General features: G+C 31.7%; 1 protein-coding gene across 1 annotated transcript; it reads right to left on the bottom strand.

The window, feature by feature from the left end:
* Positions 1–5,944: 5,944 nt before the first annotated feature.
* Positions 5,945–8,945, bottom strand: LOC102667855 (protein MAIN-LIKE 1-like). The gene is made up of 6 exons (XM_041007215.1): positions 8,936–8,945; positions 8,386–8,534; positions 8,085–8,131; positions 6,688–7,048; positions 6,182–6,574; positions 5,945–6,079 (listed from the first exon to the last, which is right to left on the bottom strand). The coding sequence occupies exons 1-6, from the start codon at positions 8,943–8,945 to the stop codon at positions 5,945–5,947; spliced, it is 1,095 nt and encodes a 364-aa protein (XP_040863149.1).
* Positions 8,946–15,971: the final 7,026 nt, after the last annotated feature.

Raw genomic sequence — 15,971 nt, 5'->3', positions numbered from 1 at the left:
ATCAGCATGTGAAAATGGAACAGAATGGGCAACTGAAAAATTAATATATTTTACTTAACAACATATTGTTATAATTATTGTTTTTCATTTTTTTGATAAATCATGAACTTCCATTATAAAACCACTTATTCCAAGAGTAAGTTTAAGAATTTACTCTTACCTGTACCTTCTATTTTATTCTACACCAATACCTAAGATTAAGCTGCTAAATCCCCTCACGTGACTTCTTCTCAACCCTACCAGGTCTTCTTGTTTTGCTATTTCTCCCTCACGAATAGACTAGTAGTTCCCTCCGTCGACCTCATTGCAAAGAGCAAACACGGTGAATCAATAAATTAATTTGAAATTGGGCGATCCAATAAATCATGGGCGAAGTTGCCAAGAAAACAATAACTCCCTAAAAATATGGTGAAAGAAAAAATATTTGCACAATTCTTAAGGATAGTTCCAGTGTCCTTAACAATAACCCAACACTGATGATTACAGACAACACAAGAACTACTAAGAATTCTAACTTAAGGCTTTGAGTACTGAGCAAAGAGATCATATAGAGCTCTTGTAAAGTATTCATTGTGAGATTGAGAGCTTTAACATATTTCCTGTTCTGATTCTTTATTTAATGCATGTGAGCTCTTTCACGTTCTTTCAGGTAACATGTCTCGATCAAAGCGATCATAGAGAAAAGGCTTCATCTTACTATGTGCAACAATTGATAGTAGAATAGGAATGACTTCTAGTCCAATTATAAGAGCAAAAGTTTCAGTGAAATTGATACATTTTTGTTGTGAGTAACCTTGACCTACATGCCTAGCTTTGTTTCACACAATTTTATTTACTTCATCTAGTTTTTCTTTTCTTTGAACACCCAATTTTTTCCTATGACACACTTGTCTTGTGGGACGAACAATCTTCTAAACACTATTCTTCTATAACTGATCAAGTTTTTCTTGCATGGCCTTGATCCATTTGTTGTCCACTAGCGCTTTGTCCGCTGTCTTTGGTTTCACCTTGAATATAAGAGCGTTATTGTGAGCTTGATGTTGGAAAGATGACTTTTTCCTAACTCTGTCTTGGACGTCCCCTATGATTAGATCGTTTGGATGATGCCGATTTTGTCCAACGGGTTATGTTCTTCTTTCTTTTCTATCTCAATTAGTGAAGCATTGAACACTTCATCTTTCTTGCTGTCCAACTTCATATCTACAAAAACCCTTATCCAACTTTGACAATTCTTTATCGAGTTTGTTGTCATTAAACCTTACATGGATGACTTCTTCAACAACTAAGATTCTTGAGTTATAGACTCTATGTGCCTTCGACATTTTGGAATAGCCTAACAATAATTCATTGTCACACTTAGAATACTCACATCCAAAGGAGTGGAAATAAGATATGTTGATTTTTTGTCCCTTCCACAATTCATAAGTCTTGTTCAAGATAAGTCTAATGTATATTTGTTTTGTAAATAAGGTGTAGTATTCAATACTTTAGCCTAATAGTGTTTAGGAGTAAAGTTTTCAATTGACAAAGTTCTAACCATTTCTTGCAATGTCTTGTTTCCTCTCTCTCTCTCTCTCTCTCTCTCTCTGTGTGCCACACTATTCTATTAAGATGTTCTTAGTGTAGACAAGTTGTGGAGAATTTCGCTCCCCATACAAAACTCTTGAAAATATTCATTTTCAAACCTTCCTTCATAGTCACTTCTGATTGAAGTAATGTACTCACTCTTTTCATTTTGAACACATTTACAATATAAAAAAAACCCATAAAAGACTCATCCTTGTGGGTAGAGCTATCAATTTAGCCCCTGACACACAGATTGTCCCATTTGCCCCACCTAAAGCCACCCAGTCCCACAAGCCTCCAAAAAATAGGGTTGGGCCAAGATTGGAAAGGTGTTAACCCATAACAAACCATTTTTTCTTTGTATGATAATTTGTGTTGCACAACTATTGTAAACACACTTACAACTATTGTAAACCCACGTATCCCATTGGCGCTACAAACAACAAATTATAACATGCTAAGATAACTATCCTATTTTATCCTCTCATATCCTGACCATCAAATGGACCCTTAAGGTTTTATTGATTTCTTTCGGTGATACTACACATAACACATGCTGCCATTGATGCCTCCTAATCTAAAGGGAGAGGCTTTGAATCAGTCTAATATAATAATCTATGAAAATAATTTATTAACTGGAAGCATTCGAGTTTTTCATTCATCATAGATTTTTTTTATAGGCATCATTCAACATAGATTAATCCAAGCATAATGATGCGGGCTAGTCTATGGAATTATAAGCTAGGTTAACCATTTAACAATAAATAAATGAGTGTGGCTAGGTGCACCCGGTAACATCCCAATTTTTCGTAAATAAATTTAAAAAGCTTTTTAGTAATAAATAAATAAATAAATAAATATAGAGCAAATAATAGGCTGAGTACCCTAGGTATAAATAGTTATGTTAAGTCAGCTGCCTCCTTTTGGCCTCATTTTCGTTTTTCCCCTTCTCCTCTCAAAACCCTTTCTTTTTCCCGCAGCCCACCAAACCAGTCTCAGAAAAATGACGATCTCGAACCCGTTCACCGTTGGATCGTCGTGAAATTTGAGTATCATGTTCGCAACACAATTCCGAGCATTCTCACCGTTGGGAATTTCGATATCATGTCTGAACTGAGAGAAAAACCCTTCGCATTGTAGTCTTTTTCTTTCCCGCAGAAACCCAGAACTGTCTTGGTAAAACTATGATCCCAGTTTCGTTAACCGTTGGATTATTGTGAAATTTGGATATGTTGTTCGAAATTCAATTCCGCACACTTTCACCGTTGGGATTTGCGAGATAATATTAGTGGAGGGAGAAAAAGGAATCGTATAAAGACAGTACAAGTGGAGGTTTCAATCTCTTCTCCGTCTCTCTGACATTTGGGAATTCTATCGGAGCAGTCGGATGAATAATTGAAAGAATTTCCGGGAACTGCTAGAGATGTGGCTATTGCTGGCTGAAGACACGTGAGCCCGCTTAGAGGTAAGGGATGAGTTATTCACAGTTGAGGATTAGTGAGAACATGTGTAGGGATCCTTAGAGGATTAAATTGGGATTTTATTTTGGGATGTTTGTTAAATTGCAATTTTTCCTTTATGATTATAAATAAAATATTGATGTCCTGATGAAAATTGCTTGATAAATTGTGCTCTTGATATTTGTATATTTGGACCTATGATTTGGATATAATTGTGTAATATTATTTGAGGGGTTTTAGTTCTCATGTTGTGATAGTCTTTTATATAAATTGTTATATTGAGGATATGAAATGATAATTCAAATTGTGAGTATGTGATGAATTGTAGAATAGCATGTTGCTTTGAGATTATAATATTGTTATTGAGATTGAGTATAAGTGTAAAGTTGAACATGTGTTAATTTGTGAGATACGTGTAAACATGTGATGGTGGATTGTGACACTATGAGATGTGAAATTGTGAATGAGTTCTAGTTGTGGATAAGTGTGTAGTTAAAACTTGATGTGAAATTACTTGTGTTGTAAGCTATGAATTGTACAATACCCGACCAGCGTTATCTTGAGAAAAGCGTTGATGCGCAGTGTTAAAGAGAAAATGTAGGTTTCCTATTTAGGAACCAGTGTTAAATCGTAGCGCAATTGTGTTGAACGTGTTTAAAATACGAGTGTAAGGTTGTGGGTATTGTATAATTCATGAGCAGTGTCTGCAAAAAAAAAAAATTATTTTAGGGGTTGGACCTGAATCAGGAGGGAGAGGCCCTGACGGACTCTTCGGAGTGTAGGCCTTGGGGGTCACCGGGTTTGAGTGCTCCTTTAAGCCTATGCTGATCTCATATGGTTGGAGCATTCTCGCAAAACATCGTGACCCTGACTGGTCTCCCTATGATCTTACTTAGTGAGAGTGACCTGACAAACCCATTGTGTGGTGTGTCTTGTTATGTACTCCTAAGCGCCCCAGGGTGGTTTTTCACTGACATGGTACCACATTGCATATAGAATTGAGTCTTAGCATAACTATTGCATATGCTTGCTAATTGATGTGTTATTATATCTTGATCGAAGTGTGGGATTCTTGTGTAATGTGATTGATAATTGAAAAGTGAATTTTGAATGACGAAGTGGTGAAGTTACGTGAGCTATGTTTAAGCAAGTGGTATCTCATTTATATAATATATATATTTAATTGTCTTCTTTCTCTATTAGCTAGGAATGTGATAACTCACTCCCTGTGTGTTGTTGTGTTTGGATCCTGTGATGATCTTGAACTTGTGTTCGGGGGAGCAGATGAATAGGTGGATGACTATGAAGAACCTCATGCTAGGGGACACGGGAACACCACGCTCTGATAGGATGTGACATTAGGATATAGGTTCTATATTAATTGTATGAGACTTATATGACTTTCTTTGAGTCGAGATGACTTTATTATTTATTTGGACAAGTTTGAATATGATGTAGAAGAAAGTGAATGTGAGCCTTTTACCCATTTGAAAAACTTGTAATTAAAAATGTTTTAAAAATACTTTTAATTAATATTTGAATTTTTATTCCTTTATTAATATATATGTGAGGGGTAGAGGGTGTCACACACCCAGCAAAGTTTGTAAATGGCACAAATGCCCCTGGTCTCTTTAATCCGTAAGTAACTTACGGATCAGCTTGATCCGTAAGTTACTTTTTTTTAAAATTTTGAAGTTTTTAAGTTAAGTTTCCCTTTTTTATTAGTTTGATTTGTTATTAATTTATTTTGTTGAGCCCTTGCATATTTAAAAAAACATATTTAATAGGCAGCGAGTTGAAATTGAACCAACATTATCAATGGAAATAAATAAAACCAACACATACTAGCTGCCTGATCCGTGCATCAAGTTCAATGAAAATAAATAAAATCAACATCAAGTTCAAGTACAATAATTGTATATACATCGAATTTCAATCTAAAATACGTAAATAAACTATGCCTGATCTGTGCGCCGCCTGCGTCAAGACCTAACATATACTAGCTGATCCTGTGTCACACTCCTGGCCATCTTGATGCATTCTTGGATCACGTCATGTGAGGATGAGCCTGGCGTGACCACCCCAAGGCTCAGATGGCGCTCTAACCTCTCAGCAATGTCACTGCAAATTTCCTGTTAAGTACAAAACAAACAGATTACACAATTTATTATGAAAATATTGACGTAAATTATTAGTATTACTTACCACTGCATGTCTAGGCTCGTCCATAGTAGATGTTGATGGCGCTCTTGGCTCCGGAGGGACGACTGGAGGCTGCGGACCATGACGATCTGGCAGAGGATCTGATGTCTGGCCTGGTGTCATGAAAGGATGCAAAATGCGGAAGAACCAGTCCATGTAGTCACTGGCACATTGACCTGGCATAGCACACACCTCACCTGCTGCAACCATATGCTCCGAATAGTGCATCCACCTGTCGTGTATATCATCATACGACACCCATGAACCGACAGGCGGAGCAGGAATGGTCTGGGTGTATCCAAACTGTCGCATGACCCTCTCTGGTTAGTAGTACACAGCAACGGGCCCCAGCGCAGGAGACCGGAATAGCATGAAATCAAATGGAAGTCCCGGACCGATCGGTGCTCCCCATATGGGATCCAACAGACATCCGAAATCTGGAGTCGGTCTAGGCACTCCCTGTACGCTAGTGTACGTATGTTCTTGACGTTCTTCTTCGTAGCAATCCACCTACAGGCACGTGGTGAATCCTCGTAGTAGTCCGGATCAACAGTAGACTCGACGACTGAGGGAAAGTGCTCGAATATCCAACACTACAAAGCTAACATGAAAATCATAAACATTAATAATAAAAGTCTAAAAAAATTTAAAGTAAAACATTGTTGGTTGAAAAACGTGTTTCTTACCTATAGCAGTGTGATATAACTGCCAAGCTGTCAGCTGTTGGTGATAGAAGCATCGTTCAGGTGGTCGTACATATGAACCAACGCAGCAACTCCCCAGGCGTACCTCCCGGTCTGACTGAGATCACGAAGGGCCTCCAAAAACACAACATGAACATGGGTTGCACTCTTGTTAGCAAAAAGAGTGCAACCCAGAAGATGAAGAAAATAAGCGCGAGCCGCAGCTGTCCAATGACCTGCCTGGCATCGGCGCTGATACATATCACGTACCCATTGCAGGCGTATGTAGGGTCCACGACACTGCCCTGTCTCAGCCCTGACATCCTCTGTAGAGACCATCAATAAGTCCACTAGCATCTGAATCGCATCATCCACGTGTAGGGGCTGAAAGGCGTGCAAGTCGCCAACCACGGGCAGATGCAGAAGAGACGAGATGTCATCCAGCGTGATCGTCACCTCTCCCACTGGGAGATGGAAACTAGACGTCTCCTGGTGCCATCGCTCGACAAACAAGGACAAAAGTCCCTGATCACCAATGTCTACCAAACACGCGATTAGAGGACTTAGTCCTATCCCAGCAACTAGGCCTTCAATGGCAGGGACAGACCTACCTAAACTTTGGACCTTCCTCCCGTGAGAGGATAACTTCAACTCAGGACGCTCCTGAATTGAAGTATACAAGAACACAAAATTCGTTTAAATCATCATTTAAAGGAAAACAAATTTCAATCATAAAGTATAATTAACAAGTAACTAAAAATAAATATTATAAATACCTCTCCCGTCCATACACTGCAAACAACATGATCCGCATATTGGGTTAGCACGGATGGGTCGCTCGGACCACCCGGAAATCCCTCATGCTCATTCTCAGCAGCCTGGGCGCCTATGTTTGCATGAATGTCTGCCCCAGTGTCCTCTACATCAGTTGATGCCATCGGGTCATCCAGAAATACATCAGTCTCAATAGAAGCTCCGTCAGCCTCTGTCGCCGCAGTCACAGGTGCTCGCTGCCTCCGTGCGGATGCGGTAGGCCGTTGACGCTGCGGAGCATCATCGGAATCATCACGATCTCCTCTGCCCACACCTCTGCCAGTAACGTGACCTAAGGCACGACCTAATTCTCTGGTCCTAACCCTGATATGCAAAAGAGTCATGCAAGTTGTCAGGATTTAATTGATTGTATGCCTGTCATTGAGTCAATTATTTATTTGCAAAGTTGTTAGGACTTCATAAGATAGGAATGTAAGAGCTTCATATAAGTGCTTCATAGGATTTAATTGACCTAAGACACCTAGCCTCAAACATTTTGACTGAAATCGAGCTTCATATAAGTGCTTCATTCAATTTTTGGATCAAAAACAATTTCTTGCAAAACAAAGGTCTAACAAATTCTTACATGTTAGCTAATTTTAATCTTTGGATCAAAAACAATTTTCCTAACTTGCTACTCAATCAAGTTGCTTCACTACAAAAGACATTGGTAATAATAGAAGATATAAGACTAATCTTGAACCTTCAGCTTAACTTTGAAGTGTAGGTCTTGGACATAATATTAAAACATCTACATGACTAAGCGGTCAATACTCAAGACCTTTATTCTTGTCAACTAGATTCTACTAATTAAATTTGATCTTCATCTGGGAAAGCAAATCAAATTATAAAAATATATGTATTTTTCAACAAATAACAGTTTCAAGACTTCAAACCAAATTGCTAATATTCAACAATATAATACACAATGATCCAAATTAACAATAATATACAATGCTCTTGCTAAATTGACAAACCAAATTGACAATAATATACAATGATATACAATAATATACAATGCTCTGGCTAAATTGACAATAATATACAATGATCCAAATTGACAATAATATACAATGCTCCTGCTAAATTGACAAACCAAATTGACCATAATATACAATGATATACAATAGTATATAATGCTCTTGCTAAATTGACAATAATATACAATGATCCAAATTGACAATAATATACCACATCACAGTTACCAATGCTCTTGCTAAATTGACAAACCAAATTGTGACAACAATATAATAACAATGATCCAAATTACAGGTATTATTTAATCTTTTACCAAAGTAATACACAATGTTGAAAAAAAAATTCTATAATATATCAACTACATACCATTCAAACTTCAAACAAACGCCTAAAGAGAAAGAAACTCAAGCCACCAACTTGATGAGTAACCTGCAAATTTCAGAACAAATTTCAAACTATTATAAACTTAATCAACAAATTTCAAACTATTTCAAACTTAATCAACAAATTTAAAAAAAAACTCACTATTTTTTAAATATTTCCCAATTTTAAAATTAAAATTGAAGATTACGGATCAAGTTGATCCGTAATCTTCAATTTTACAAACTGCTACCTACGGATCACCTAACAACGCTAATGGATCAAATACCAATGCCGACAATGGAAGACGAAAAGCTGCTTACCTCGGCAATGCCGGCGCAGAGGGACACCACCACCCTCAAAATGCCTGGAATACTCAACACCAACGGCAGTGCAGTCGCAGAACACGGACTCCCGGCGCGGAGGAAGAAGACGAAGCTTGCAGGGTGAACGCGACGCAAACGAAGCTTTTCTGAGACCAGCAACCACTTGGAAGAAGAACCACGAAGAAGAAGGCCAACACGGGAGGGAGGGAGAGAGATGAACACGGTGAATCCAACAAGAAGAAGAAAAAATGCTCAAGGGAAGAAAAAATGCTCAGGGGTCTCGAGGAAGAAGAAGGTAATGCGGGAGGGAGGGAGAGAGACATGAACCGCTTTTTTTTTTAAATTAGACTAGGGGTACAAATGTATTTTTGCATCAACGGTTGGGTGCACCAGCAAAAATACTAGATACACCTAGCAACACTCTAAATAAATTTCTTAAAATTTCAAAGCCCATGAGCTGATTTTAGCCCACAGAGCTTTGTAAGCTTTTTGGCCTTGTGGACCTTTTGTTCTTTTGGACTCTTTAGACACTTTTACTTTCGAAAACCTTCAGACATTTTCATTAAATAAGCACAGGATGCCATTTTTTTTTTATAAAAGCCTTTTTCTTAGATCGTTTAAGATAGAATATGCACCTTTTGGCTTATGGACATCTAAACATATTTGCATACTTATATAACTTTGTTAGATATCAAAATATAATAATTTCTATTATCATCAAAATTGATAATATCTTTGAGAAGTTAGATGTCTGATACGTCTTTGGTTCCAACATTTGTCCTATCACCAAGCAAAAACATTATATTTGTTAATTATTAAAATTATGAGAAAAAAATTATATACTTATAATGTAAAATAATTGTCATATATGATAAGTTTGTTAATTTTTATAAAATTATCTTAAAAGTTATATTAATGATGATTTATGATTAAATTACAATATAAAATTATTCTACTGTCATTTTATCAGTTTTAAACTCTAAAATAAGTTAGACCATAAACTAATTAATTATTTAAAGTAGTTATTTATTTTATTTAATTAATTATCTAAACGAATTATTTTGACTACTTATTTTAATTATTTTTTTCACTAATTATTTGAATAAATTATCTACTATTTATTTTTTAAAATATTTTAGATAATTATTTTCAATATTTATTTTAGTTATTTTTTAAAATAAATATTTTGAACAAATATTTTAATTATTTATTTTAAATTATTATTCTGACTTATTATTTTGACTATTTATTTTTAATTAATCGTTCTTACTAATTTTTAATTAATAGTTTTTCTAATTATTTAAATTAGTGATTTTATTTAACTATATATTTCCTTATTTCCTTTAAGAGAATAAAATAGTGAAGATTTTACAAAAATTAGTTATTATTCTGACCTATCATCAGTGAAGAGTTATTATATATTTATTTGAATTATAAAAAATTATAAATTAAAAATATTTAATATATAAATTTTTTAATTTTATTTTATATCCTTTTATATGTTTTTATTTTGAATAATTTAAATATTTTTATTTTTATTTTAGCAATTTATAATTAAAATTCATAATTTAATAAATGAACTATTTGCATAAATTATTTCGTAAATTGATTTTAATATGCATATTATTTTTACTTTAATTATATAAATCAATATAATTGTATCAATTAATATATGTAAATTATGCAAATAATTTCATTTTTTAATTTTTAAATTATTTTATTCTAATTATATAAATTAATAAACTTTAATATTTAATTTTTTTTGGAAACTTACATGTTAATATTTTCGTTTTAACTATAAAAATTATTTAGTAAATAATATTTTTAATAGCAATTATATAAATCATGAAAATTACATAAATTAATATGTAAATTTATTTTTATATATAAATAATCTATATATTAGTTTATGTAAATAAGTTATATATGAATTTGTGAAATTTAATTATAAATTGGTATAATTAAAATAAAAATATGTAAACTATTCAAAATAAAAATATATACAATGATTTAAAATAAAATTAAAAAAATTTCTATATTAAATATTTTTAATTTATAAATTTTTATAATTTGAAAAAAATTAATAATTCTTAACTAATGATGCATGTAATAAAATAGTGTTTACAAAATTAATTAAACAAAGTAAGTTTCTTAATTTTTTATCGCTTTGTATTTAAATAAAAAGTCATCAGTTTAACTTTTAATAAGATTCTTTTTTATTTTTCACTTTATTTAAAACTTTGTTACATTAGTGTCTTATCAATAACCTATATAAGTATCACATTAATACTGATATTCCTGCGCTAACATTTAACTTTAGATAATTAACTAACAGTAAACTGACAAATATATTAAAATTACTTATTTTTCTTCGGTTTTTTTTATATATAATAAAAGATGTATTAGATTATAGCCACCCTAGAGGACATCCTGTTGATATCTCCTTCAAAGAGGGAGCTGAAAACAATGCAACCTGAATATATTGATCCAAAAAAGATGAACAAAACACTTGGGGTGGCTAAACCAAACCCAAGGAAGACAAAGCTTGCAAAACCTATAGGAGGGGAGCCATTGTTTGTACCTAAGTAGCTCCTGAGAAATGAAAATAGGTGGACTATCCCACCACGTATAACCCAAAGTTAGAGCACCCAAAGAGGCAAATTTGTTTGCACAAGTATTTGTCTCCCTGTAAATGTGAGTAATTTTAAATCTAAAAGATTTAGTTAGATTATTTCATTCCAAGTAAATGAAAGTGATACTAATAAACTTTAAAAATGTATAAATTATTTCATTTACAAAAAAAAATCAAATTTAATAATATTATTAAAAAATTATCTAAATTTTAAATATACAAAATATATTTAAAAAATAATATAAAATTATTAAAATATTTTAAATAAAATAATATTAAAAAATATATGACATATTAAATAAAATTAATAAAAAATAAAATTTAAAATATTTATTTAATAAATAAATAAATAAAATTATTTATATTTTTTTTAACAAAAATTGAAAGTAAAAGAAAATACAAGTAATTAATGAAACGTAAAGAAAAAAAAGATTAAAGTCGTTAAAAAAAACTTTACAATTTTGAAGTAAAAAATAAATAAAAAAGTCATAAAAGATATTACAACTTTTAACCGTAATATTTATTATGACTTACTCTATTTTTAGAAATAATTTAAAAATAATCCCATATAAAAAATTGAAAAAACAATTACACCCACATGCTAAAACTCCCGTGGTTACCAACTCATATATTACACACTTTCTTGTTGTTGAAGGGATTGAGTACAGGCCCAAAAGCATGTGAAATGGAGAATCTTTCTGTATGTGTTAGAACTAGAGTTTGTGAATTTTATTGAGTGTGAAAGTGGGTTATTGAGCGAAAGGATTTGTATTTAGAAACATTTATCTGAAAAGTATTTATTATAGGTGTAAACTGTAAAGTATGTTTTTTTTTTTGTCTTTAACCTTTTCTAAATTCATGATTTTTGTCCTGAATTTTTGGGTGATGGATTTTAATCCTCAAACTTTTATGTTGTCCTGTGTTTTAATTCTTTCTATTTATTTTGGATATTAAGTGATGACCTGACATTTTTTTATTAGTATTTATTTTATTACGTTTTAAAATGTCTTAAACATATTATAGGGCTAAAAGCCACAATAAATTACTAATTTCTAACTTTTAAGTTCTAACAAAAATATGACAGTATTTAGAGTGGACCGGTTAAATATGTAGTTTATTATGGACCAATAATTTTTCACCATTATTTATTAATAAAATATTAAACAACTAAGATTAATCTTTTTATTAATTTTCAGTAATTAAATAATTTTAGACAATGTTGTTTTGCTCCTAATCATATTATCTCCTTCCTCTGTTCCTTGAACCTTTTTCTCCTCCCTAGTCATTATTCTTTGTTGAGGGCCGACGGTGGCGCTACATTTCTTCCCTTCCCCTATGTCCAACTTTAGGCAAATGTTGAATCCTTCCATATTGTTTGAATATAAAAAATAATTAATATTAAAAATTTAACTATTTTCTTTTCAATAAGCTGAGATAAATATAAATAACACTAATAAAGACTAATAACATTTTCATCTCGACTAGTATCATTTCAATATTTTTAATATCGTTTGGTTGGTTGTACTCAAGTTTGCTTTTGTAGTTTCCATTCAATTTTTTCAGGATCAATTGTGATAATGAAGAAAATATTTGGAGCCATTACGTTGGAAGACAATAATAGATAAAATAAAATATTAACTAAATTTTAAAAGAAATATGAATTTCAAATGTATTCATAACATAATTGTCTACTTAGTTACCTGAAATTCTTACCATACAATAAATTTGATTTAAATGAATAGTAGGTAGGAGAATGTTGAATGAGTTTGTAGTTTGCTAATTTATAGATGTTGAAAGAGTATGTATTTTAAATATTTTTAAAATTTTGAATTATTTAATTAATTAGTAATTAAATAAATATTATGTTAGATATTTAAGGTTATGTAACGTCATGTGCTATAAATTATTTCATATAAATTATTGAATTCATTTATGAATTAGTAATTAATAAAATTATTGAATTTATATATCAATAGCCAATTACGCTAGTAGAATTATTAAAAATTAAAAATTTAAATAGTTAATAAAATGTTAGTCCTTTAGTAATTTTTTTTTGTTGAGAGAAGTCTTTTGGTAACATTATACAAATACTTTAACGAAAGGAACAAAATGATAAATTATAGTTATGTTCTATTATTAATAATTTAAAGTATTAAATAAATCATATAAATATTAATTATAATTAGTAGTTAAAAATATAAAAATTGCATTTAACTCATATAAATGTTACCTAAGTAACTGAAAAAATAAAATAAATTTTAAACTAACGTATGATTAAATAATAATTAAGCAAATTTAATAATTTAATACATCTTAAACATGTTTTCATAACCGTTAAATTATTTATTTATTTTAAAATTGATAATTCCTATTAAATTAAAATTTTATTTGCAAATGATCTTTAACTAATTAATGATATTAATTAATTGTATTAATTATATATAACCATAAATTATAATGTATAAAATGAAAATTCAACCGTTAAAATTATAACAAAAAAATTATGATGAATAAAAAAATTAATATACCTTCTATAATATCTTTTTTAATCGGTAGGAATCAAAGAAAATATTAGAAAATTTATAATAACTTACACCGCTTAATCAACTAACCTAAATCCCCCATCATGACATACCTTCTACAATATGATTGAATAATATTTAAGACAATATTTTTATCTAATTCATATTCAAATAATTAATATCAATTTTTTGAAACTCATTTAATGCAATTCATTTTTTAAGGCTGCCAAGATATTTTCAAAAATGCCCACAAAGGCTGAAAAATATTTCAAAAAATGCCCACATAAGCTACAAAATTTATTTCCGATAATACCCTCACTTACTTCCTTTTATATATATAAAAAGAAAAAATAAAGATAAAGATTAATACACGAAAAAAATTGATCGTGCAGTTAATTATTGACAATTATTGAATGCTTTTAGGTATAGCTTTAACAAAATAACAATTAATGTTGATACATGATTAATTTAAACTTTCAATTTTAAAAAATCTAACTGTTAACAACAAACCATTTTTTTAAATAAAAATGGAGTATTGTAGCATTGATCTTTGTTCATAACTAACCATTTATTTTTTTTCAAATTTTAAAATACTCACTATTAATTAACAAGAAACCATTTATTTTAAATGATTGTAACCTTGATCTTTGTTAATAATTGACAATTTTATGAATTTTAAAATCTCAGTTAACAATAAAATAATTTTGAAACAATTGTTATAAAATTCAACTGACTTGATTTGTAAAACAATCTTGAAAAGATAAGTGTTCCAAATGACTTGATTTTATTTGTTCATTCCACTTACCTAATTTTACGTAATAGTTAACATTCAAGGGAGTCAAATTATGTTACAATTCATTATGATAAATATTTTTTTTTGAAATTGATATGTATAAGAAGTCCTTATTATTTGAAATATATTTTTCTAAACTAAGGATAATTCTTAAGGGGTTTACAATAAACTATTAAAAGAAAAACTTCATGTCACTTTCCACGGATGAACATTTTTAATTCTATTAGAATTAGACTGATGATGCAACTCAATTTCAAATAAAGATCATAGTTATTCTAAAATAAGGAAACACCAAGCTTTTGAAGAGGCTCTTGACACAAACATCAATATTTCTTTTACCTTTTACCGTAATTTCACGTAGGAGTAGTCTAATGTAAAAACTTCAGTCCATTGATTGGTAAAAAGTTCTTTGGACTGGTCTAGGAACCCAACCAAAAAATAAAGTCTCTTTCTTCATTCAATCGCCTAAAAGAAATTATTGTTTGATATTTGATCGTCACTATAACTAAGGGAATTTTGTACCAATGTAAAATTGACATGTCGAGTTGGACCCCAGTTACATATTATAGAGATTTCCAATTATTCCATCAGATCATCGTTGGCGTATGTAATCACGATTAGGAAAACAAAAAATGGAACTACCCACTCAGCGATCTTCCAGCCATCACGCCACTGTTGAAGCTGATATTAAGACTACATTGACAACTCCCACATTTATAGTTGTTAATACCTCTATGGTATCCACAAGAGCTTCTACCAATCAACTGGATTTTATCATGGAAGATTAATTGTGTAGATAGTGAGAGAGAAGTTCCAAATAACATGGCATCAGTACTAGAGATGGCCACGCCCGTCTAGTAGTTGTGGGTCATCAATTGGAGATGAGTCCATGATATCACGCAACAACTTTCGAAACAATTGGGTGATATTGTAAAACCCATGGTCATGAATGAAATCTAGAAGGCCCGAGGGAAGGAACGTCGTCATGACCAATAAGAAGAAATGACTAATTTTGTACATAAAATTCAGCCTTGTTAGCCTGTGGTCACTAGGCTTGTGACATGCGTTGAAACATTATTTGAACCTCCTCCAATGTAGTTTGGTACGGTGCAAATGGCTAAACGTTCACCCAATGTCTCAAGTGCAAGGACTGGGGTCACCTATGAAGCACGGACACCTCAGCCCCTTGTCGTGTTCGGTGTCCGACACGCGTTCGTGTCAGTGTTTGACACACCCGTACTACGTTTTATATTTTTGGATATTATAGGTGTCCACGTGTCCATGTCCGTGTCGTGTCCGATGTCCGTGTCGATGCTTCATAGGGCGTCACTACCCTTAATGGCTCCCATAGTCAGACATAGGGGGATCAAAACCACCAATATATGGGATATCACCTTCCATTCCATACGCTACCCCAAAACGTGACCACAATACGCCAAAATTCTTTATATATAGTGTCTCTTATATAGCGCTAATCACTATATATAAAAACACGGGACCTAATGACAACGTTTTTTCAAATAAGCGTGTACGTACTTTTGTGGAAATATATACAGTATACTTTTTTTTTATAAACAGCGCTATATTTACTTTATAAAATTTTTTAAAAATAAAAGTTACAAAATATACAACACTT

Source organism: Glycine max, chromosome 12 (assembly GCF_000004515.6).
Source record: "Glycine max cultivar Williams 82 chromosome 12, Glycine_max_v4.0, whole genome shotgun sequence".
In the NCBI taxonomy this organism is placed as follows: domain Eukaryota; kingdom Viridiplantae; phylum Streptophyta; class Magnoliopsida; order Fabales; family Fabaceae; genus Glycine; species Glycine max.
Note: the sequence above shows the minus strand (reverse complement) of the source record. Positions and strands in the feature narration are given on the sequence as shown.

Coding starts and splice junctions, on each gene's coding strand:
- LOC102667855 (XM_041007215.1), bottom strand. Junction 6,575..6,687: donor GCAGTGTATGGACGGGAGAG/GTATTTATAATA, acceptor ACTTCAATTCAG/GAGCGTCCTGAGTTGAAGTT. Junction 6,080..6,181: donor CCTACATACGCCTGCAATGG/GTACGTGATATG, acceptor TTTGCTAACAAG/AGTGCAACCCATGTTCATGT.